Genomic DNA, 25,075 nt, shown 5'->3' on the forward strand with positions numbered 1-25,075 from the left:
AACAACAGAGAATGTTCTTAACATTTATGATTTTTTTAAGTTACAAAGTCCCCTAAATGAAACATTACCAATTTTATAAATTAAATTTATCAGTGAGCCTTTAATCAGTAAAATCAAGTTAGGACTAATCTGGAATCATAATCATTACCCGTTCATTATTTAATGACTCTAAGCGAGGCTTATTTCTACAAGCTCCTAATCACTCATGAACCACAAAAATAACTGGGACAGAAATTATAGCTTCATCTCTGCTATACTGTGTTGTTTTATCTTTCACGAGTGAAAGATTAATTCTTCAGGTTATATTTCTACTTTGATGAAATAAGTCTTTTTATTCAGATTATTATGTACCTTCATGATCTTTTTATCTTTATGAATTTTTAAATCAGTATATTCATTTCCTAATACTCTTAACAATTAGGATCTAAAAAATTACCTTTTCTCTTGTCAAGAGCTAACGATATATTTCCTTTTGATGTAGTTTTTCCAATGGTCATTCATTTTCTCATTTTGAGGTAGGACCCAAAATCAAGAAATTGGAAAGTCTGAGCTATTTTTGTACTAGGAGATCTGATGAATTTAGTAAGTTTCATGGGAAAATACTAAAAGATCCCACCTAGGCTTATCATAAGACTATAAACTATGAAAATCTAATAGATTTAAGAAATCTATTTAACCAAGTACAATATATAAATAGCATGATACAGTAGGTTATATTAGTATATAAATAAATTTAAATATTGTTTTCAAAATAAAAACAACAACTACAGGGCTTTTAAATAATTTTTTGCTTGGTAAACCATTCAATATGTAAACCATATCCCAACACAAGCTGTTGCCTAAGTCCAAAATGTAAGTTTTATATTTTATATATAAACACCGTTTATATGTGTTTCAATAGAAGAAAAGGAGGAGGAAAAAAATTATGAACTGATCCATTACTTTTAGGCTAGCCCATTCAAAAGCATTAGGAAGAAAAGCGTCTAAGTGACCACACTGAATGACTCACTCTAAGTAGTGAGAGAAAAAAATGATTTGGGCCATGGTTAGGAAGGCAAAAATTATTTATTCACATATCATAAAATGATAAATATTTTTTTGCCTTGCCTAGGAAACTTTAACACTGCAATGTTAAATGAGGCAATGTAAATGATTCGTCTTCCACAATCACTACTGACAAAAATACGATTTTTAAAATGATCCCCTCCTCCTTTCCATTCCCACTACTACTGTTCCAGACCCAGGGAATGTTGCTTACTAAGGAATCTCTACACTAGCATCAGCATCCCAAGGGGCCTCCTGGCCTCACTTTGGTCCTTGTCCTTGCTAGGCTCAACTAGCAGACTGATCCTTTCTAAAATGCAGATGTGATTATGTCACACTCCTATTCACACAGCTATTGGTTCTCCACAGCCTATAGAATCTTCTCCAACTCTTTAGCATGGCAGTGGGAGCCTTCATAGCCCACCTGCTTATTTCCATGTGCCTCATTTAACACCGTCCCTCCTCGCCCCCTTCCCCACAAGCACCTGCTATCCAAAGTCTATATACCAGCTAAACCCATATTCAGTCTCCATTCTCTTGACTTCCTGCTTCATGCCCTCATTCATGCTTCTCTATTAGGAAGGCCCCTTCCCAACTATGTATTTGTGGAAATCCTACTCATCCAGCTGAAAGGCAGCACAGCAAAATAATTATGAACATCAACTCCAGAGCCAGACTGCCAGGTACAAATTGCAGATCTGCCACTTAAGAGTTATATGGCTTTGAGCAAATTACTTAACCACTCTAGGCCTCAGTTTTGTTATCTGTAAAATAGGGATAACAACAGTACTTATATAAAGTTCATGGAAAAGTGCCTGGCGAACACCATCGGTATAGTGTGTACATATATATTACATAATATACTACTCTTATTATCTATTGATTTTAAATGCCAGCTCTTCTTTGAAAGCTAACTACCCCCCTCTTCAAATCCTCTTCCTGATGGCTCTCCCTTACCAAACAACAGCAGTTTATAAGTCACTCTGGGCAGTTAATATGCCTTACATTTTATAGCTTCCCCACTAGACTGGCTTTTTAAGGGTTTAGGCTTTTTCACCTGTAATGCTTAGTCTTTCATACGCAGAAGGCTAAAAGTAAACATCTCGTTAGATTCCTGTAATAACAAAGAACAATACTTGAAGTATTACAGGTATTAAACTCATATACATCTACCTGGCTTTCATCCACGTTTCGCCCAGTGACATCCACAGCTGTCTTTCATCATTGTTGACAGTAAAATTTAAGAACTCAATTGCGTCCTTAGTCAATAGGGGGCTGAGTACTGAACTGGCTAGTTCAGGACCTCCTGTTGCCTGCACCACCTAAAATGACAATAAATCATTTTTTAGCAAGAAGATGATGATTACTTGTATATTTTCAAAATATGTAAAATCCATGCCAAAACAAGCACTGTTTTTATATACTCAGATTTTGACGTGGTGCAGTGTACTACTTACTGAATGAAAAACAGCTTATTAAGTCCACCTGCCCAGCCCAAAGGTGACTAATAATCTAGAATGAAAAGTTAGTAGTTTAACAACTTTCACAGGATCTATTGGTTGCATATGACCGTATTTTCCCTGGAAAATACTAATGGCTATCCAAAGAATTCTCAGTCAGGTGGTTTAACTATCTCTGCTTTTTGCTTAAAAAAAAAAAAAAAAAGTACATGTATGTTTCCTGGCAAATCTATTATCCCAAACTTGAAAAGTATGGTTCTATAAATGAATACTACAGAGAGAAATAAGGCTCAACTTAACAGTCTACGGCTGTGCCTATAAAGACATACAAAAATAAAAGGATCCAGAGAGAAAAGTGAGAGAAGAATGAGAACTGGTACTCTGAATCTATGGTATTTTTCCCCAGGATTTAATTCTAGGAAACTGTCCTGATTTAAAATGGATAATTTAATGATTAGCAGAAACAAATAAACAGGTGCACCTCTCTGATAAACAAAAGGCTGATAAGTGTATGTCCGGAAACTGCTCCAAATGGACTTCTCAGAGGCTATTTCCTGGCTAAAGAATGGTAGTTATCTCCTAGAGCAGAAACCAGAGCCCTTTTATAAAAATCTCACCTTCCCAGAGATATGGCACAAGAAAAAAGGGATTTTTTTTTGAATGGCTCCAGACCAAGAGTCAGTTTCTCAGTTTCTCCCCAGTCATCCAAGTGTTCTGAGCACGCTATGCTGTTGTATGCCTCTGTGTATCTGCACATGCTGCTTCCCAGTTCCCCAAGAGGCCCTTCCTTTAACACTCAGAACTCTACTCCGGTACCACCTCTTCCAAGAAGCCCTCCTTAATCCCAAAGCATAGCTCCAAGGCACCTCAGTGTCCCCAAAACAATTTATGCATATAAGTAACACGTTACATTTTAACTTATGGCTTATTTTTCAGTTTTCCCTCCTATGAGGACTTGGACCAAGTCAATTGCAGAAGACATAGTGTTAGAGAGATGACTGAGAATCAGTGAAAGAAAAGATGAGAAGTAAGGAGGGAGGCTGACTCTTACTTGAGAACAAAATTTACCCTGCCTGGTACAGTAATTTTCTTACTTCCAAGCCCTATAAGCACTTCTGGTAAATATGTAGGAATGATTAAGAGGGAAAAGTAAAGGAGTAAAATCTAGGAGTAGAGGAACTTTAAAATCTTTGGGAATGAAAGAGAAGAAATGTCAATAAAAAGCTGTAAGACATAGTTCCCTCTCAAGAACGGATGTTAAGCACGTATGCATGTATGGTTGCTGTGGATGTGCTTGTGTGTGGAGAGGCTGAGGGCAGAGGGCGGGTCTTGCAAGGTTTAAAGCCACTAAATTTTGTGTGGCTGGTCGTAGGCCCTAAATAAATGTTCCTTCCCATGTCTCTTGTCCAAGTAATATGTCTGGGGCACTGTAGGCAGAACATTAAAAGGAGTAACAAACATATTCTGATTGGAGAGACCATGAATAAGGAGTCATTTTTGATGAAAAAAAAAGATAAAATGAATCCTATTTTCAGTATATACATAGCTTGATCACAAAGGCTACTTTCTACATGTGAAGGAAACCAGTCCCATTATTTTATAGTTCTCTTTCATGTAACGACTACATATCTACATATCTACTTATAATGTGTGAAAGAGTATGCCAAGAATGAGGAGATGGCAAAAACTCCTTTAGAGTCAACACTTCCTAATATTCAAACCAAGACAGTATCAAATGTGTTAAAGAATAAGGAATATAAATTTTGTTAATGAGCTACTATGGGCTTCTTTGCATATGAATGGCCTTGATTTAATTTTTAAAAGAGCTCATAAAGCAATAATTATTCAACAATAACTAGACAAGTAGAAATCTGATGTTCTATATATATAGCAACAACATATGGAAGCATTCATAAATTATTGATGTAGTCTTGGACTTTCATCTTCTAATCTCTTATTGCCCAGTTCTGACACCTATGTTAATAATGTTACTTTCCTACGTTTGTAAAGCAATATTCATTTCATATTCTACTTCAGGTCTTGTCTAGTTGCCCTTAGGGAAAGAAGGAGAAGATTTATTATCCCTTTTTGTTACTTGCACTTTCTTTTTCTCATTTTTTTTTTTTGATAATCAAGTAAAACCTATGGGATATGCATTTGAATTTGCCCCATTTTTGATAAATATTAGAGTACTCAAACCATAGTGTTCATATGCCCTCAACCAAAATTAATGAAATTTATCTGCTTCGTCTAGTCTTTAAAAAAAACAATCACAGAAATAAGACACAGGATAATCACACATTACTAACAATTATCATTACTGCCATTGTCATCCCACAAAGTGATCATTTGCTCTTCTGACAGGGACAGCCATTCACAAACACTCCACCCATGCCTGCCTTAGCCCACAAAGGAGGAAAGTCTGTCCTCCTGGAAGTATTTAAAAGAGACTCCACCTTCTTTCCACTCCTCACTCACTTGTCCTCCCACAAAAACCAGAATGACCTATCTAACTGGTGAAATTGTAGAAAAGGGTGATTTGTAGCATACTCTCTTTTCAGATCTGTCTGTATGGGAGGGCGACAATTGCTCCATCTGCTTTCTGTCGCATGCTTTTCTCAAACCCCTGCACTTTTTTGTTGTGTACTCTTTAATATTCCAGTGAGTTCTCCCAACTGCCCCGTAGGACAAGATGGTTGTACGTAACGTCAGCCTAGACAAGTTGCTATTACGCCATTTGCAGATGTAAGAAATATATAATGTGAAGGGAAGTATATTACCATACCATATAAGGAAAGAACATAGCTGCATACTGAAAATCTTGAAAATGAAGATGTGTATCTTGGATCCTGGCCTCCGGCACAAGAGGTATAACCTTTTGCTGGATAAACTCATAGGAACATCCAACTCCTTCACAAAGGGAATTGTTCCCAACACACCCTTTTGTTAGCTTTAAAAGTTACACCTTTTGTACAAATATACATGTATGAGAAGGGAGTTGTCTGGGAGAAAAAATGTATTATGTGGCTATCACTCCACCTGGCACAGAGTGAGCATGCTAAAGACTACTAATTGCTCCCTAGTGTCCACTCTCTTCTTCCTTCTAGAAAGAGAAGCCTCTACATTTTAGATGAACCTACAGGCACACAGATAGAGACTATATTCCTTTGGTGTTCAGTATGGCCACATGAAAACATTCAGGCCAGCTGGACAAAGGCAGAAATTATCTGTTTAAGTTCAGAGTCACCTCCTTAAAGATAAATCATCTTTCTTTGCCCCTGTACAGCTGTAACAAGGGCATGGAGGTAAATCAGCTTCCACCATAGAGACATCTGACACAGTTGCTCGATTCTTCTCTTGGACACATTTTCTTCATTTGGCTTCCAGAATACCATAATATTCTTATGTTTCTTCTCCTGACTTAACTGCTTCTTCTCAATCTTCTTTGTTGGTTCTTTCTATTCTCCTAACACTGAATTGCCCAAGGCTCAACCAGTCCTTGTTCCTCAATTATGATTACTACCTTGGTGATAATATCATGGCTTTAAATGCCTTCTATATGCAGATGATCCTTAAATATGTATCTATAGCTTTGATTTCTCCACTGAACTCCAAATTCATATATTCAACCACCAATTTTTTCCATCTAGATGTAACAAAATTTTGACATGTCTAAAACTGAATTCCTTATCTTCCTTCAAAAAAATCTGTCTTACCTATTGTCTTCCCCATCTCGATTAATAATTATTCCATCCCTCCACTCTTAGGCCAAAACCTTTGGAGATACCCTTCGCTCTTGCATAGCACATCTAATCAACCGGCAAATGTTGCTTCTATGGTTTATACCCAAAATCCAACTTCTTACGATTTCTCATGTCACCCGGTCCAAACACCATAATCTCTGATCTGGATTATTTTAATAACCACCCTAGTCCCTTCTTCCCCCAGATTTCTAAGTATTCTAGCCAGAGCAATCCTTTTGTGCTGAAAATACTCCAAAAGTGTAAAAGATTTCATAATCACTTATAAAGACCAACAAAATATGACCTCCTGTTGCTTTGCTGACTTCATCTCCTAATTAAGCTCTCCCTCATTCTGCTCAAGTCACAATACTTATTTATTCCAAGAACATAATTTGCAATTACCATCCCAGAGCACTCACAATAGCTGTTCTCTGTCTGGAATTCTCTTCTTTCAGAAATCCACATGACTCATTCCTCACTTCATTTGCTCAAATGACACCTCTCACCTTAACCAACCCTATTCAAAAAGGGTAATACTCCACCTTGCATACGTGTGCACACTTGCATGAGCATACACCTGAAATATTCCCCGTTCTCTGTCCCTGCTGTATTTTTTCAAATAACACTTATTTTTAGCAAAATATATTATTTATGCATATATTTAGGTTACTGATTGCCCCTCCATACTACAATATAAGTTCCAAGAGGGTAAAAATTTATGTCTGTTTTATTCCTGATAAACTACTAATAATGGTAAGCATGTAACAGGCTCTCAATTAAATTTCTGAATAAATAAACAAATGAGCAAAGCCCTCCATCCAGTACCAGTACCTCCTCACACCCAGCCTATTTTGGGAGAAAGAGAAAAACTTTTACATTATTATAGCCATTTGTATTATATCCTAGTATATACTAGAACACTAGCATCTGATAAATATTTCTTTTCATCTTCCTAGCTCTGTCAGGGACATCGGTTTCCTCAGCAATAAAGTAAAGGTGCTTGAACAGGATGATTTCTAAGGTTCTTTCAAACTCCCAAATTGCACATTCTCGATGTTGACACAGATGCCAAGAGAAATCGTATCCATGCAAAGTAATGAAGGAACACTGTCGAGATACTCCGGACAGACACTTGGGGTTGAAAAACATACTAAGAGTGATTACTTTCTTAAATTAACAGTCTTACCATATTTAATGGAGTAAATAAAAAATGAACCAAATCTGCAGCACTCGGATTCTGGATGTGAGACTTCAGTTTGGCCTGCAGCATTAAGGAAACAGACAAACAGATTACTATGATGCAATCAAGCAAAAAACAGATGCTCATAAAGGTCTGATACAGACTCAGAGAAAGAGTTCTTTACTATTAGTTTAACTTTTAATATATGAATCAGCCTAGGTAAGTCAGATTAAGAGAATTTAGTTTAAAAACAAGTTAGGAGTTATTCTTTTTTGATAATTTGCTTGGATACATAGGTTTTATTATCTGTTGTCCTAATTAAAAGCAAATCAAAACATACATACCAAAAAATCTGCAAGAATAATTTTATCTCTTCATTTAATCAGGAACATCCTGGCTAGAATTTGATCTCCTTCGTTTGTTTCTTTTGGTTATATACAAATAAATTCCACTTACCAGAAGGTTAAATCCATGTTTAAACTTTTGTAAACAGTCAACAAACTCCTCAGGAGGGGGAGGTTTTGCCCGCAGAGTTAAAACACCCTCTAAAAGAAATAAACGGAAAGGGGGATAGATGAAAGCAAAGCTGTCAGAAAATCTAGTAGGGGCACCTGAGTGGCTCAGTCGTTAAGTGTCTGCCTTCGGCTCAGGTCATGATCCCAGGGTCCTGGGATTGAGCCCCGCATCAGGCTCCCTGCTCAGCAGGAAGCCTGCTTCTCCCTCTCCCACTCCCCCTGCTTGTGTTCCCTCTCTCGCTGTGTCTCTCTCTGTCAAATAAATAAATAAAATCTTTAAAAAAAAAAAAAAGAAAATCGAGTAAATGAAAAAATAAAAAGCCCCATTTGTGTCTGTAAAATTTGATCATTCCAGATACCATGCTTCCTAGCTACTCTAGTACATCTCGTAGACTCACTGTAACAAACTAAGGTGATCCAACATTTGAAATGGACCCTTCTACCCTTAGGCTCTACTGACTCCTCACCAATTCCATAGATTTATGCTGTAGCCCTTTTATGTCCCAATTATTGCGCTTATCATCACAAAGACTATAAAAATGTGCGAGTTATAAGCCCTGCTCTGAAGGGCCTTAAAATCTTTAGAAAACCCAAATCGGTTAAGTAACCAAGATACACCAAGGAAATGTTGTAGAAAGAGACTGCACCTGGTTGGGAGATGGGAAAATGGACACCTAATAGATGTTTCATGGGGAAAGTAGCTTTTAAGATGGGATCTGAAAGGTCTGTTACACGGCAATTTGGTAAGAAAATGTCATAGTTGGATATAGCAGTATAAGTTAAAAAAACATGGAAAAAGGAAATTGCATGTACATGAAACAACAAACTAAAGCAGAGAAACCAAGAGAATGGAAAAGCAGACCAAGGTTGGACTGAGGGTGACCTTGACTGCCAGGGGGGCGGGGGGAGGAGCAGAAGTAAATCAACAGAACATGGAATTAACATGCTGTTCAGAAGAATGAAATGACTACATTAGATGACGACAACTGTCCTCCCAGAATAAAAGACTGGAGGCTTGAAGACTACTTAGAGAGCCAGGTAAAAAATGATGACAGCTTGAAGCAGACGTTAGCTATGAAAATGAAAAGGGAAACAACTGGATATAAAACACACTGAAAAAATAAAATCGATGTTGGCTGCAAGTTAGAGAATGAAGTCATACCAGACCTGTGGTCTTGAATCTGGATGACCAAGAGGATAGAACACCCCTCATAAAGAATACAGCAGGAATAAGTGGTCTGAGACATAAGGATGCAATAATACTTAATTTCAGAATATAGGGAGGTGACGTACACCCAGAGGTACACATCTGGAAGACAAGTCTACAGGTCACATGCTTAGGAGGTAGACATGAGCAAGAGAAAAACTGGGAGGTCACGTGTCATGAAAGGGATATTTACTCACTATTCTTTTAATTTTGTTCCACAGTTATAAGTTTATACATTTTGAGGCCATTTTAAATAGCTAACTACAGCATACCCCAAAACAGCTTGTACGTGACCTGAATATATTATTTGGGAGTTCTGTGATATAAAAATTCAAATCCATTGATAGTTGTAACTATTTTAATGAGAAAAATCAATCCTTTTAACAAAATAATGAGGTTCTATATTTATAATAAAATAAATCAAAATAGGGGAAGAATAGAGCCATGACTTTCTTTAATAGACATTAATTTTACAGTCACTAATTAAAACTACAAAGAGATGGTTGTTAGCTGAATCTCAGAGTCTCTGTGATTTAGGTTAAGTATCCTAGAGTCTTTTCTTACTATAGCCAACTTGGAACCAAAATGGACCATTCCCTGGGGTCTTCTTAGTCTCTGCCTAACTCCCAGGTGCTATCCCAAAACTAGAAAAGGGATTTTGACCCACTGTCAATGGAGTTTTGCTGAGCAGTTCACAAGGACAGAAACTCTGCCTAGCATTGGAGTTCTGAATGGTCTTTTAGAAGTTTAAGAAAATCCAGGGGCGCCTGGGTGGTTTAGTCGTTAAGCGTCTGCCTTCGGTCATGATCCCAGGGTCCTGGGATTGAGCCCCGCATCGCATTGGGCTCCCTCCTCAGTGGGGAGCCTGCTTCTCCCTCTCCCACTCCCCCTGCTTGTGTTCCCACTCTCACTGTGTCTCTCTCTGTCAAATAAATAAATAAATAAATAAATAAATCTACCTATCTATCTTAAAAAAAAAAAAAAAGAAGAGAAAATCCAACTTACCTCCTGGTCCTTTCTTTTTACCTTTCTTACTTTTCTTCCTTTTAGAAAGCTCAGAAAATGCTTCAGCTGCTTTTTGGAGTTTTGTGATAAAAAATTCAATGTCATCCAAAATGTGGTTTAATATTTGCTGGAATTAGAAATTACAGAATAAGATTTAAGACAAAATAAAACCATTTTTGCCTCGACTGGATACTATTAGTCAGTAAAGGAAAATCAGAAAGTTAAAAAAAAAAGAAAGAAATACCTCCCACATGCAAATTTCAAGTTTATCACTAATTCTAAGAAAAAGAATTGAACTAAATATACATATACCTGTGGCTAAAGTCTGACATTTACATTTTTCTTTAGCTTAATCTTGTTCTATTTTCAATACCATAAAGAAAGCATTCACAGTATCTATTCAGATTATTAATTATTTTCAACTACTCTAATTTTCTCATAGGGTTCTCCCACATAAAGTTAGGGGAAAAATTCTAAGAAACATCTTGTTAGAAGAGCAATGAGCATTTCTGTTTTCTAATAAATATGCCAATAAAGTACCAACAATATTATTTCATGGAATTAAAGGTATATAGAATGTTCTGATTACCTAATAAACACACAGATAATCTAGAATAATAATCATTAATGAGAGTTGCCACATGGTAAAATAGAATTAATGATGAATTATGCTTTCAGGGATTATTGGATCAGTTTTGATTGTCTTAGCTGACTTTCTCTAGTATGTGTGAAACCTGACATTCTTCTAATTTAAAAGACTAGAAACCAGGATTAAGTAAACTTTTAAGTGTAATAAATAATGGTGTAATATAAAAATTAAATTCCAAACTTCAAATTCCTGTATTTGTTTCCAAATAAGCTAGGATTGTGTATAACATAAATAGTAATTATATTGAGATTATATTTTATTATATCAGAAGGCACTGTCATTCTGTAAGTAAATTACTATGGACTAATAAAAATAAATACAGCCTTATTCTTTATAAAACGTTAAAATTTACATATCTACTTTTAAAAAATTCCACTTAACTTTTATCTTTCAGGCATTGTAAAATTGTTTAATAAAAATAAATGTCATGAAGAGATATTTAGAAGACATTTCAATTATGAATTACAAGTTATGAAAAAAGTTAAAATCCCCCAAATCTGATAATTCAGTTTAAGTTCCTTTGTAAACTAGTTAACATGCTAGTTCTTCTATCAGAGCCCTATCCTACTAACTAAATATTGGCATAAAGGCAAAAATAGTTAAGAAAGAAATAATTCAAAGAGCATAACCACCAATGGAAAGAGAAAATACAGTTTGCACAAAACATCTTTATTTAAATCAACTTCATTTTCCCTGCTGATATTTTTTTCCTCTTTAAAAAGAAGGCAATGGCCTAAAGAGGACTGTTGGACCTACCACGTCTCTGTCAATTCGGGCCGCCATCATTTCAGGTGCTTCTTCCTGCTCATGATACTGCCTTGGTTTCTCAACTAAAGAAAAAAGAATCACAAGTCTTTCAACCTGTTACCGAAGCAAGATCAATCTAGGTAGTGAAACATGAAAAGTGGCTAGAAAAGAGTGGCATTTGCAAAAGGGAACACCTTCACTGGATACAAAATCAAAACTGCTCATCATCTATCAATGACATGCATCCTTGCCACCACTAACTAAGGAGCACTTGGCCAGGGCTGACGGGCTTGCCTTTAGCCTTTATGATTTACCCTGTAACTTCCCCTTCTATTCTCCCTCTTCCCAACGACAGCTGCCTGTAGAACCAACCCTAACTTCTCACCCTGTAATTCCTATACAAGAAAGAAATATAAACTCACATTTAAGCACCCGCTCCTCAAAAAGTGGTCAACTAATTTCTAATGCAACCTCCCAATTTTATACATTCCACCACTGTGATTACAATAAAGCTTTGGGGGTTCTGACAGTAAAGTGCTTTTTTCAAATTCTAGTTGTCATTAAGCTTAAAACCCACAATGTTGGGCTCACTGACTTATACTTTATAAGTATAAATACTCTACAGGATTTGCAAATTAAGTAATACATATCTTAAGAGCATTCAAGATGTTAAGTTAGCTCAGTTAGCTAAAGCATGATGTTAATCATAAGGTCACTATAATGAACTCCCTTCTGGTTAACACTACCACTAAACACAGATACTTCTACATATATTTCACAGTAGATTAAATAAAAGAAAAACTGTACAGATGAAACTGGAAAAATGTATCATCAATAATGGAAAAAACTCATAATACATCATCATGACTCATGATGTTCAATATAGAAAACTACAAAAAATACTGAGAACTCTGTATTTATACCTCTTCTATGCCTTTCCCAATAAATGGAATATCGCCCCCCCCAAAAAAGAAATTATGGAGTTTTTTGAAACTTAATTAGTGACTCTTAAGTACTTTAAGATAATTAGAATTTATATTTATGAACTCCTGCCAGTTAAATGCTGTTTTACAAGGAGTTAGCGGCTTTCTTGGGTATAGTATACTACAGAAAGCATGTTGAACTTGAAATACAGCTCGTAAGAACTCCAGATAAGCCCCAAAATATCACTTGGAGGGTGAGGTAAGGGGAGATGCAGTATCTCGCAGACTTTTTCACGGTCTCTGGCACCACTACGAACCCCACTGCCACTACTCTACAGAGATCGCTTTTGGAAGTCAGGGATAAGGCTATGTCAAGGATTCAAAGGAGATGTTTAGTCTGAGTTAGCTGGAGCCTTCAGAGGGACCAAAAAGATACTCCTTTTGGGGGGATTTCCAACCAAAAACTGGCCTGGGTCCAGACAGAACCTCACATGATAAGTGCTACGTTCTATACAGCCTAGTAGAAAATTAGAAGTTCTGAAAACCCTTTCTTACTCTCATTTAAATAGGTAAGATTGCACAGAATATTTTAGACAAAATCTAATGAGAGCCCAGAAACATCTCTTTGTTGTAAATCATATTAGGTTTTACAGATGTTTTCACAAATTTATTCAGAATATTTATAAACTTAAGATCTCTTATCCTTCCTCAACTTCAAGGAAGACCATTTTGATCTCTCTCAAAACCCACATCTCTTCTACCAAAATAGTAGCAACAACAAAACACTATGTGAACACAAAAAGTAGAAAACACTATAAACTCCTATTAGTTTTTTTAAACACAAAATATTACAGAAAAAAAACAGATCAACAGAAATTTGTATGATTTCTAAAAACAAATTGTTATAAAGTAAATATTCTGCTACTTCATTTTTGATAAACAGATGTTTCAAAGACTTTTTTCTTTCATCTGTCTGGTAGCTGGGCTTACATGTAAATCTCTAAAAAATAACTTCAAGTATACAAAAAGAATAAATAAAATGGAAAGCAATTCAGAAATAAAATGAACTCAATTTGGCAAAAATGAGACGAACCACATGTTATGTGTTTTACACTGCAGTAGGGACTGTTGTCGACATTATTTGCTTTCAGATTCATAGCAACCCATGAATTATTATCCCCACTTTACAAGTGAGGTTGAAACACAAAGAGATACCATCCAGGGTCACACAGCAGATCCTGGTCTTACTCCAGAGTCCAACTTTTGACTCACCAGACTCAAAATAAAGTCTAGTGTCACTTATTTATGGCCACCAAGTTCTACTGTTTAACTACATTGTTAGATATCTGCATGAATAATGTTTTATTAGATAAAGGATAAGTGATTTAAGTCCACTGAACAATGAGGCAGAACAGTGAGACTCTAGTCTTCATCAAATTCAAACTCATTGGATCACAATTTATTCACTCATAATAAAAAGATTGGACCAAACATATTTTAAGGCATTTTCAGTCATAAAAATTTCAGATTTGGTAAAAAACAAAAAACAAAAAACAAAACAAAAACATTCTGACACATAAAAAGTTATGCTAAGTTCTATGCTCGGATTATTTGTCTTTGAAAAAGAATGTCAAGGTAAAATGATGATGCACACAAAGGGCCCCTCTGACAAGTTTAGTGAGATGGAGATGCTTTTACTCTTGTCCTAATACTCCCCTTACAGCCTTTTCATGTAAGCACAACAATTTTCCCAAACAGGAGAGTGGTAAGATAATAATAATGGAAAGAATTTTGAAGGATAATCTTTGCAAAAAAATCTGATAGTCTCTTCTCTGGTAGAGAGTTTGACTCACAGCTGAGTCAAACTTCCCATCTTTCTTTGATCTCATTAAAAAAAAAACAACGTAATCCTAACACCATATTTATTTAAATGACTGGTGTGAACTCTCATATACAATAGTCTTACAGTGTCAAAGTTTTAAATTTCCTTTATCTATGATTTTTTTTAATTAAAAAAGCTAACCTCAAGCTTCAGCTCAGAAATCAGCATCAGAATTTGAGAGCAAGAATTATGTCACAACCCAAAGTCAATGGTCAATAAGTAGCAATCCTCAGAAACACTCACAGTCCCCTTGGTCAGCAGCCCATGCAGACCAGGCTGCCACCCGACTTCTAACATCCACCTGGGTAACAGTCCCAGGGGGCACCGGGGCAGGAGCTCTTGGCGGAGGCGGTATACCAGGGTCTGCTTTGGAAATCATCCTAAAAAAGATGAAAAAATAGAATTTTTACCATCTCCGTGTCCATCAATTCTCAGTTTATGGTATTAGTTCTTCAACCTTAAGAACGATGTCAAGGGGGAGGACAACAAGGACTTCCTAACCATTTCACATTATGTATATTTACAAATGTATATGAAATATAAAAACACAGAAAAATTTTAATTCAACTGAACACTAGGTTTAATTTTTTTCTGGGTCTCCTGTGACTTGGAGAGGCTATGAACTAACTATATTCCTCATATCTATTTGTACCCAGGCTTCCTTCCCTTAAAATGCCACTCATCTGTCCTGACTCTGACAACACACGCTAGAGAAGGCTTCTCAGAGAAAGACCAGAAAACGTGGAGAGAAAAGGTGCACACATATACTGACAAACTAGGAAGAGCAAATGAGTTGAAATCACAGGTTGTAATCTGTAAAATAGACCTTCATCGAAGATCATTTTTCTAAATCTTTAGAACAGAAACTACAACAACAACAAAAAACACCCCCCAAAACCAAAAGAAAAACGCAAATAAAAAAACTTAAAAACAAAACAATTCTACCCCTTAATTTCTTTTAATGTTTTTACCTCAGGGCTTCGGGCCGCCTCTTCTGTTTCCCTCCTTTACTGTCACTGATCGCACTCTCAATGTCTTCACTAATGAGGTTTGCCTGCAGTGCAAGACAAGTTACCCGTGAGGTCATAGATTTTTCTTGTCTTAATGTATAGGTTCAAACAGCAACAGCAAAATGGATTACGTTCCCTGTCTGAATCAGTAAGTGTCCTGATGCAAAAGAAAAGTGTTTCCTTTTTTTAAAATGTGCTTTCAAAACATGACTCTTGCAGTTTTTTGATGGCGAATTTTATAATGACAAATTTTAAAAACAGAAGAAATTCTTAAAGGTTATTTCATCCAGATTCCATTAGTTTAGACAAAAGCTATCCTTGCATACAGGCAAAGAGAAAAGGAATTTGCATATGCTGGAAATGTAAGTATATGTGGAAAATGTAACTGGGAGAAAATCTCTACCTAAAAAGAAATGAAGGAATTAGAAGTGCATGCTGGTCAAGCAGAGCTCCTTCCCCTATCTCAGCCTCAGGCTCCGGTGGGCACCCATTAACCTACTGGAACAAATCACTCAGTCCCAGCAGATACTCCCAGTTTGGGACAAATACACTACAATTGTGGGACGAACCCCAACACTAGGTTGTACCTTTTTTGATAACCACTTTATTCTGTCATTTCAGGTAAAAGCTAACTTTCTCCAAACAATTAACTTCTCTAATACTTTTCCAACAAGAATATTTGATGTGGTTTTCTTGGGAAACAGTGTGAAGTTAGCAGCTTCTTAAGAAGTTTATTTTGTTTGGTATGAAGTTTACTTATGACCAGTGATTATTATTGCATATTAGATTCTTGATGGGATGTACTCACCTCCTATTTTTTGTTCCTGCTTGTTCTCTGTCATTTTGTATGTTTTTCTCAAATATGTATGCTGTATATTCTTTTACCATAAGCACAGACAATCATAAAATTTTAGAGCTGAAAGGAAACTTAAAGATCATCTAATCTGTCCTCTCTATAATTAATGAAACTGAAGAATACTCATATGATGGTTTGGCCAAGGTCACATTCCTAATTAAATGTGAGGGCTTAATGCACCCTAGCTCAGTGTTACTTCAGTAAGACTATCTTAGTTTCAGGAAGACATTATAAACATCATGTCAAAGACTCTCTGTTATGTGGGATATTAAATAAAACTGAAGATGCTTAGGAACCCTGAACTTCTTTTGCGGGGGGGCTATCATATTTCTAAGAAAAATTTTACTATAGAGGTGGGCAGGAGCGTAGTGTAAAATCCCATAATAAAGAAACTTTAAAACTCAAAAGTGATGTTGCAACATGACCCATGTAAAAGAAACTACATCATATTTCATTGTGTTTATATTTTCAATGTGTCAAGGAAAAAGAAGGTCTCATGTAGATAGCACTAATGAGTAAAAACACAGAGCTGCACAGTGGTATTTGAGCTTTTAGACAAAACAGTAATTCAGTAAATCTGTTTCAGACCCATCAATACCAGCATCCCCTATCAGATAAAACAAGCCCTTTATTCTCAACACTGAAACCCAGAAACTTTACTCAGCATAATAACTCTTAGTTTCAGGCCAAGTTTTAGAGCACTGAGGCAAATACCAGATTTAAAATGTCTTTTAGTTTAGTCCTCTGTTTTAAAAATATTTTAATTTCAATATATTTTCAGAGAAAAATATTCACTTTAATACTTATTTAATACTTAACAAATCTAACCTTGCAAAATTCTTAATACCCTTTATGACTTTCAAAAGGCACTACATAAAATTTGATGAACATCACTATGCAAATTATCTAAATGCCACAGTTATTTTCAAGTAAGAGTTTTAGAAAGTCATCTATACATAAAGCAAGAAAAAGAAAATGATGAAATCCACTGTTGACAGTCAATCTTAATTTAGCTATCATATTTTAATGTCAAAGAAATACAGAAAAGATCAAGTGACACTTCATGCTAATCTCCTAACATTTAAGATAAAAATTACCTGTATATTTTGTAATATACAGTCACAGTGATAAGTCACTGCTTTGGCAAAGCACCAATCAACTCAACCCAAAATGAATTCCCTTTTGAAGAAATCAACTCATGATCTAAAAATATTCAAGGTTGACGATAATTTCTAATGTCCAACAAAGCATCACAAGTGATAAGCATTTGAAAATTACAGTGTACTTTGAATACCAATCTTCAGGATATAGCATGTTTTTACTGGTAACCGTGCTTAACTACTTTCACATTATCACTTGGGGATTACATATCTTGAGCAATTATTCAAGTCACATAATTAAATGGTGAGCTTTAAATATGTATCATTGAAAATGTCTTGAGGGTTTCACTGCAATAATCCATGTTATGTGATTAGTGCAGAATAAAATAGGATGGCGTGATTATTGTCCATGAAGCATGATTTTGGAAGAATCAATTTTTAATTATAAGTCCAAGTAACTCAATGAAGAATTTAATATATTATCTATGCCTGTTTTTTTTTAAATAAATAGAATGCATCTTTCTTTTTTAAAATACCACTCTATTTCCTCTTTATTTATTGGAACCCCTCAGGAAAATACTAAGGTATTTGTTTTCCTTACAAAATCCTAAGAAACTAAAAATCCACTGGTCATATAACTGAAGTGGATAATCCAACGGCTGTCAGAACATCTACTTAAAGGGGAAAAAAAATTCGCCATTCTTATACCTTAATCTCATCACACTGGAAAAGATGAAGATCGGGCTTGTTTTGAGTTGGCTCTTTGCACACCAGGGCGAGAATTGAATCATAGTTACAGGAATGCATCACAGCTTGGCAGTGCTGGACTGTGCTTAAAGGAAAATTCTCTAGTTCATTCTGTAAACAAAGTAAAAATATAATTTGCCTTAATTTTTATATGTCTAAAATCTATTGAACAAAGAGCTCTAGACACTGTACAAATCACTTTTAAAGTGATTTCCAAAATTATTCACCATCTTACATGGTATTTTTTTTCCCTCTGGCTATATAGTGTCAAAATTTTCTTTTACTTGAACATTGAACAGTCATACTCTTAGTTTCTACCTTCAGTGATCACAAATGTTAGGCTAAAAATAATACATCATTTATACATTTTTTTATTTCAATGAATCTTTCAGATGAAAAAATTCACTCTCTCTATATATTCATTCTAGCCAAAAATGTCAAACAGCTGGGCCAGAAGGATCTCACTAAAAAATAGATTTTTCAAAGTGATTAAGATGTTTGGAAGTATAAAAGTGAATATTCTCTAACCTATAAGCAGCCACCTAAATAAAATACTGGCAGATTCTTAAACAAATGAGCTTTCTGTTCATAATTAGAATTCTGTATTTAATGAGATATATTTAAAATGCTCATTATTATACTAATGATTTTATACAAATAGTGAGTGAGTCATAATGAATTAATGAGAGAAACCGATTTTTTTTAAGAAAATATAATATCCCCAATAAATGAAAATAAATTAGATAAGTAACAAATAAAAGGAAAAAGCAGCAACTCTGATTACAGATGGCACATACACACATCATGAGTTTTATTCTAACTTTTGATTCCCTGAGATCCAGAAAAGGCAAAACAAGAAGCACTCGTTCCATCAAAATAAAATGCAATTTCTCAGAGTACCAGAGAAATAACAAATTTTCTTTCTTTGCAAAGTAAATTAAATAATACCCCTTCTCTCTATATAATTACTTAAAACCATGAGGATCAGAGAAGATGTTCTCTCACAGTATATGATGGATGTGAGAAAAGAAAGGGCAGATCTTACTCCAAGTCCTATCAGAATACTCTAAAACAATTATGACAGTTGTTTTCTTTATCTTAGCAACTCAAATGCTTATTGGATGATGGGGCTCAGAAAAGTCCTGTGTTGGGAGCTCCAGCATCGTACCTACCAGTGGTTGTGCAAAATAAAGGTGCCTGCCATAGGGGTGCTGAAAAGTTAACACGCACACACACACACACATACACACACACAAAAACCCCCTTCATCCCAGGTTACTCATTTACTGGGATATGGTTTGCCTAGTATATAATTAATATATGTCATAAAGAATAAGGCTCCACTGGGGCCTTATTTTAGTGTTTTGGATTTTTTTTCTCACTTCCTCCATCTCATCATTTGTGGTTAAAAACAAAACAAAACAAAACACATATCCCTCTGTCTCCAGTTTCAGGAACTGATTTTGTGGGCATAATGTGTATGCAGTAGTATATTTCTTCTTTAAAATCACTGACAAAATATTTTATTTTGTCAAACTTTCATCCCCTTTTAAACAGTATGACCTGCTTGTCAACATAAATATCTGTGGAACTTTCTTGGAAGTAAATAGTCTAAATTTTACACTTACCTTCGATTCTAAATCAATCAAGCTCACAGCTCTGTCGTCCACTTGAAGAATCATATCCTGGGTCCACACTTTGCCCTTGGCATCGAGCAATTTCAGCTTCCTTATTCCATCATCAACAGTTATCATAGCATCTTTCCGATCCAGAACAAAGGTGGTCAAGTGCTTACGATTGACAAGAAGGAAAAAATACTTATTAACACACACATTCTCTTAGTGCACGTTTTCCAAAAGAAAGCAATGGTGACCTGACTGAAGTCAACGACTGGAGCGGAGAGGAGCCAACAACACAAGGTATCCTACAACTTTGTGGCTCTCTTACTGAGATTAAGAAAGCCAAGCAGGTTTTTGTTGAATTGAGGAAAGGGTGCCTTGAGTCATAAAATACCTCAATCTGTTTAATACCGAGCCCTGTTGAGCTACATAAACAGAACATAAATTCTGAACAGCTTAAATAACATTCTCTTAAGACCGATCCCTCCCATCTCATTCCATGTTGGTTACTTAAGTGCTGAGCCACTGCGGCTTGAAACTACAGAAACTGATAAACGAGAGCGGTAGTCGGCTACCACGGTAGCTGAAACAAAACTTCAAGTCTCATGAAGCATGCCTGCTATGGGTAGAAAACGGAAAATAAGAGCAATTTAAAAATTACTCCCTGCTTAAACATGTTCTATTATAAGCGATAGTCACCTACGTAGATTCCAATCAAGAGCAAATATATCTTAAAAAATAACAACACAGGAAAAACTAAACAAGAAAACCGTTGTTTAAATAGGACTAGTCATGACTTTAGGTAAAACTAAAACTAAACCACTCAGTGAAACCATCAAAGGTGTAATTTCAAAAAAGATTCTATAATATAAAATAGAAGCCTCTGTCCTGGTTTTAGCCAAAATAAGGCTGACAATGACAAATGAGTGGTTACTTTATTCTCTATGAAAATAGACCCCAGATGAACAAGACACTTCATTATTTTACATCTCAGTTTTACAAAAATCTGAAAGAAAAAGGTCAACGCAATTCAGAGTACATCATAGGAATAAAATAAAACGCAATTCTGATTTTACCACCAAATTTTTATGTCCCTCAAGGTTCATTCTAAATTTTAGCAAACATCAAAACATCTTACTTCAACACGATATTGGGATATATCGGACACACTGCTGACACTGTCCCGAGCATAATTCTTCCTTTGTTCTGAAAGAGAAGTTGAAGAAGTCATTATTTACCCACTAACAGGCTGAAGTTCATGTATCAGTGTCTTGTGGCCATCTCTAAAACTAGTCTATCTCACATATAAATACAGTAGCTGACAAGTCACCATTGTGTGGTATATCTGAAAACACTCATTATTCACATTAAATGAAAAAGCCAATAGAAAGCTTAAATGATATGCAAGAATAATTTGACCCAATACAAATTTTCAGAATCCCAAAGGTAAAATCTAGATTATTAATGTTGTAAGAAAAAGAGTTATTTGGTCTAAGGGTTTTATTAATCAGATACCTACTCTTTGGTAAAAAGATAAAAACTGGCTTGTACCTTTCATCTCTTAATGTACTGAGAACAAAACAGAATTGCAAAATACTGTCACAGATACTGTATTATAGGAGTTAGACTACATTATCAAGATAATGGCCACTACAAGGAACATCTCCTTTCACAACATCCGAACTATGGAAGAGTGTCAGAGGAGATTCAAAACATGATTTAATCATACTGATAGCCATTAAACTTTAACAGTTTCCACACAGCTACAGAACAAACAAATGTGATACTCAGAATTGCAGATATCACCTGTTAGAAAATATGAGAGAGTTAGGTAGAAAGTTACTGCACCACACTATTGAAAAAAGCAAAAATAAACATTTGTTTTCTTTTGTAAAATGCTGCAAAACCAAAATATAAAATATGCAGAGGCAGTATTTTGTATTTGTTTCTTTCTAATCAAGTAACTTGCTTATTTGTAAATTCAGAGTTGCCCTATTCTTTCTAAAGCAGAATGCTCTGATGAAAAAGAACCCTAAGTAAGAACCAGAAGATTAGTGTTTCTAGCTTTGGTTCTGTCACTAAGTAGAACGCTAAATTAAGGCAAGACGCTTAGCTCTGGACCTCAGCACTCTTCTTGTAAAACAAAAGGGTTAAACAAGATCAAACCTCAAGACTCCTACAGTACTAATATTCAGACCCACACAGACACAAACACACATGCACACATGCACACACAGACACACACACACTCCTCAGCTTTCCTAATATCTAACAGCTTTTCAACAATAAACACGTTTTTTTCAGTTAATATAGAAACTTTTAGATCTTCCTACAACTTCAGAAGCTAAAAAGTTCTGCTGAGCATGAAAGCAAAGCAAGTACAAAAATATAAAGTACATGTATAGATTCGGAATGTTAGCAGAATATTTGAAAACTGATAAATCACTGTTTCACAATACATAGAAAAGTAATTATCTTTTATATTTACCTTAAACCTTAGATGAAAAATATCCATATCCCTTATATTACATCAGCCTGACATTATTGCGGTATATTCTATTTTTGCTTTTGCAGCATTAAGTTACTTAATAGAAAAAGACACACTACAAAATTCAGTATCTTCTACCTTTCTTTTTTTGTTTGGATGATGACCTGAAGAAGTATGATCCATCTGTTCCTACCAAAATAATGTGATCAAAAAGAAAGATCTGGTTTCACCTTAAATTTTTCTATTCCAATATAACAAAACATAATCTTCACTTACATGACTGTATGCTACATATTAAAAAAATAAACAACCATGATTTTTTCTGATTATTAGCTGAGCATTAATCAACGTGAGATAGTAACAAATGGATAACTGTTCTCAGGAGAACCACTGAAATGCAATATATAACTGAGGAACATATCTGACAAAAAGCACTTTGAGAAATAATCACTATTTCAGAATCACTGGTTTATCACTTTCTAGCACGACTCTCTATGGCAGACTCAGGACATGAAGGTGGTTCTGTTTCCTGTGGTCTGACCGAGACAGCAAAAGAAATGGCAGTGGTTGCCATGGTATCCAGTTGTGATATGGCAACCCCAGGACATTCAAATGCTTCACCAAGCCTTTCAGATAAGTGATCAGTAAACACAACTGAAACTCAACTGTATGTTTTGTAATTAAAGATTCTCATTATGAAATAGTAAGAATGTGTTCTCCCACATTTTCAAATACAGTTTCTTAATCTCATAGAAACATATTTTATAAGTACAATAGAAAAACACTACCTATTTGATAGTATTTGTAAAAAAACATGACATTAACTGATCACTGACTGCCTAGAAGGTGTTATTTCTAATATTCCAAATGAAGAATCCATTTTAGAAATTCTTAAACTGCTTTCTCTCCAATACTACATAATATATAAGACGCTGTGTTACAAGAAATTACCTTTTAAAGATCCTAACAATATATAAATGCCATAAAATGGATTTATAAATAAACTAGTAGTTTTAGTGATTTAAGTCAATGAATAAATAAAGGTTAATATTAACATTTTAATAGGAAAATTTTGAAAGAAGTTTCCTGAGAGGCAATTATGGTACATTTCTTTTTTATGAGAATCATATGTACTCTCAAGTACAGTTGTAAATAGTAATTATGCTCTTAAGCTGAAAATCTCACCAAAAGTTTAAAAAAGTATGAGAAATCTAAATGAAGTCTCCATGATACTCAAGGTAAAGCCTCCAGTGACGTTCCCCACTTTAACAATGGTTTTCAGACTTGGCCACACACTAAAATGAACTTGGAAAAACAGTGCCTGGGTCCCACCTGCTAGAGATTCCAATGTGACTGATGTAGGATGCAGTTTGGGCACTGGGATTTATAAATGGCAATCCTATTGTGCAGCCAGGACTGAAAACCAAAATCTGTACAAACGCCAACTCATTGACTACATGTTACTTCTCTAAGCTGCAATTTTTTCTTTCCAAATTAAGAGCGTAAATCATGGACAAATAGTGTATTAAATAATAACTGAATAAATCTGGCAGCAGAGTTTTGGGTTTCTCGTACTATAGGCTACTCAACTGCTGATAAAAAGCCTCAGTTTCTATCTCCTTATCTCTCTCAATCTGCATTGATTAGAGGCAGGAACAAACTTTACTTGATTGCAGTACCACTGGTTGTGGTTTTACTGTTTTTCCTACTCGTTTTTATACCACAGACCAGAATACACAAACCCAAAGAAATGGAATTAGGTGAATTCAGTAACCAATGATGAAAATCCTTTACAGATTATTTTCGCATTATTGGATTGATATGCTGCTGGCAAAATGTGTAATTCACTTCTAGATTGGGAACATTAAATTCAGGTTACGTAAGACTTTGAGTGACTATGATACATCAGTGTAGGTTCATCAAGTGTAACAAATGTACCACTCCAGTGAGGGCTGTTGATAATGGAGGGCTATACATCCAGGTGGTATATGGGAAATCTCTGCAGCTTCCCCTCAATTTTTCTATGAACCTAAAACTACAAGTCTTAATTTTTTTAAAAATGTAGGTTTTGGGGTGCCTGGGTGGCTCAGTCAGTTAAGCGTCTGACTCTTGATTTCAGCTCAGGTCATGATCTCAGGGGTGGTGAGATCAAGCCCCGCATTGGGCTCTGCATTCAGTGTGGAGTCTGCTTGAGATTCTCTCTCTCCCTCTCCCCCTTCCCCCACTCTCTCTCTCTTTCTCTCTCTCAAAAGTAAAATCTTTTTTAAAATGTAGGTTTCATTTACTTCTATTAGTAAAATGGCAACTATAACAATATTCAGGTCTCAGTATTTAAACATAATTCCCTTTTGTTGATATTGCTGTTTATGCATATACAGCAAGATTTGTAAAAGCTAATATTCAGGGGCGCCTGGGTGGCTCAGTCGGTTAAGTGGCTGACTCTTAATTTTGGCTCAGGTCATGATCTCGGGGTCGTGAGATAGACACCCACATCAGGCTCTGCGCTTAGCGGGGAGTCGGCTTGAGGACTCTCCCTCTCCCTCTGCCCCTCCATCCCCATGCTCTGTCTCTCTCTCTAAAATAAATGAACAAATCGTTAAAAAAAAAAAAAGAGCTCATATTCAGATAATTTTATTTTCTCTTTCTCTGAAAATAAAGCATAGCTTCGAAGTAAGGATTTGGCAATTAAAAAGAAAAAGAAGTAACATAAAAGCAGCTGCTGAGTATTTATTTCTCTCTCTAAATAAAACATTGGGCTACAGCTCCTATTACACTTTACACTTTCAAGCACAGTAAAGGAGAATTCCTTTCCCACTATTTTAGTGTATAATTTCCACAGAGGTGAGGTGCTTAATGGGAATCAGTGAGGAGCACCAAGTAGTAAGTACAGCCTCTCATTA

At 35.5% G+C, this 25,075-nt stretch overlaps 1 protein-coding gene across 9 annotated transcripts in view; it reads right to left on the reverse strand.

Annotated features, from left to right (window-relative positions):
* EPS8 (EGFR pathway substrate 8, signaling adaptor) overlaps positions 1-25,075 on the reverse strand; it is a 200,011-nt gene that overhangs the window by 30,441 nt on the left and 144,495 nt on the right. For all 9 annotated transcript variants that reach the window (XM_078075656.1, XM_036115769.2, XM_078075662.1 and 6 more), the window contains 10 exons: positions 20,826-20,893; positions 19,697-19,858; positions 18,030-18,179; positions 15,327-15,409; positions 14,599-14,735; positions 11,560-11,633; positions 10,155-10,281; positions 7,884-7,972; positions 7,434-7,508; positions 2,218-2,366 (listed from right to left, as the gene is read on the reverse strand). In XM_078075656.1, coding sequence (XP_077931782.1) covers positions 2,218-2,366; positions 7,434-7,508; positions 7,884-7,972; positions 10,155-10,281; positions 11,560-11,633; positions 14,599-14,735; positions 15,327-15,409; positions 18,030-18,179; positions 19,697-19,858; positions 20,826-20,893 — 1,114 coding nt within the window. The remainder of the gene's footprint in view (positions 1-2,217; positions 2,367-7,433; positions 7,509-7,883; positions 7,973-10,154; positions 10,282-11,559; positions 11,634-14,598; positions 14,736-15,326; positions 15,410-18,029; positions 18,180-19,696; positions 19,859-20,825; positions 20,894-25,075) is intronic.

Source organism: Halichoerus grypus, chromosome 6 (genome assembly GCF_964656455.1).
Source record: "Halichoerus grypus chromosome 6, mHalGry1.hap1.1, whole genome shotgun sequence".
NCBI lineage: Eukaryota > Metazoa > Chordata > Mammalia > Carnivora > Phocidae > Halichoerus > Halichoerus grypus.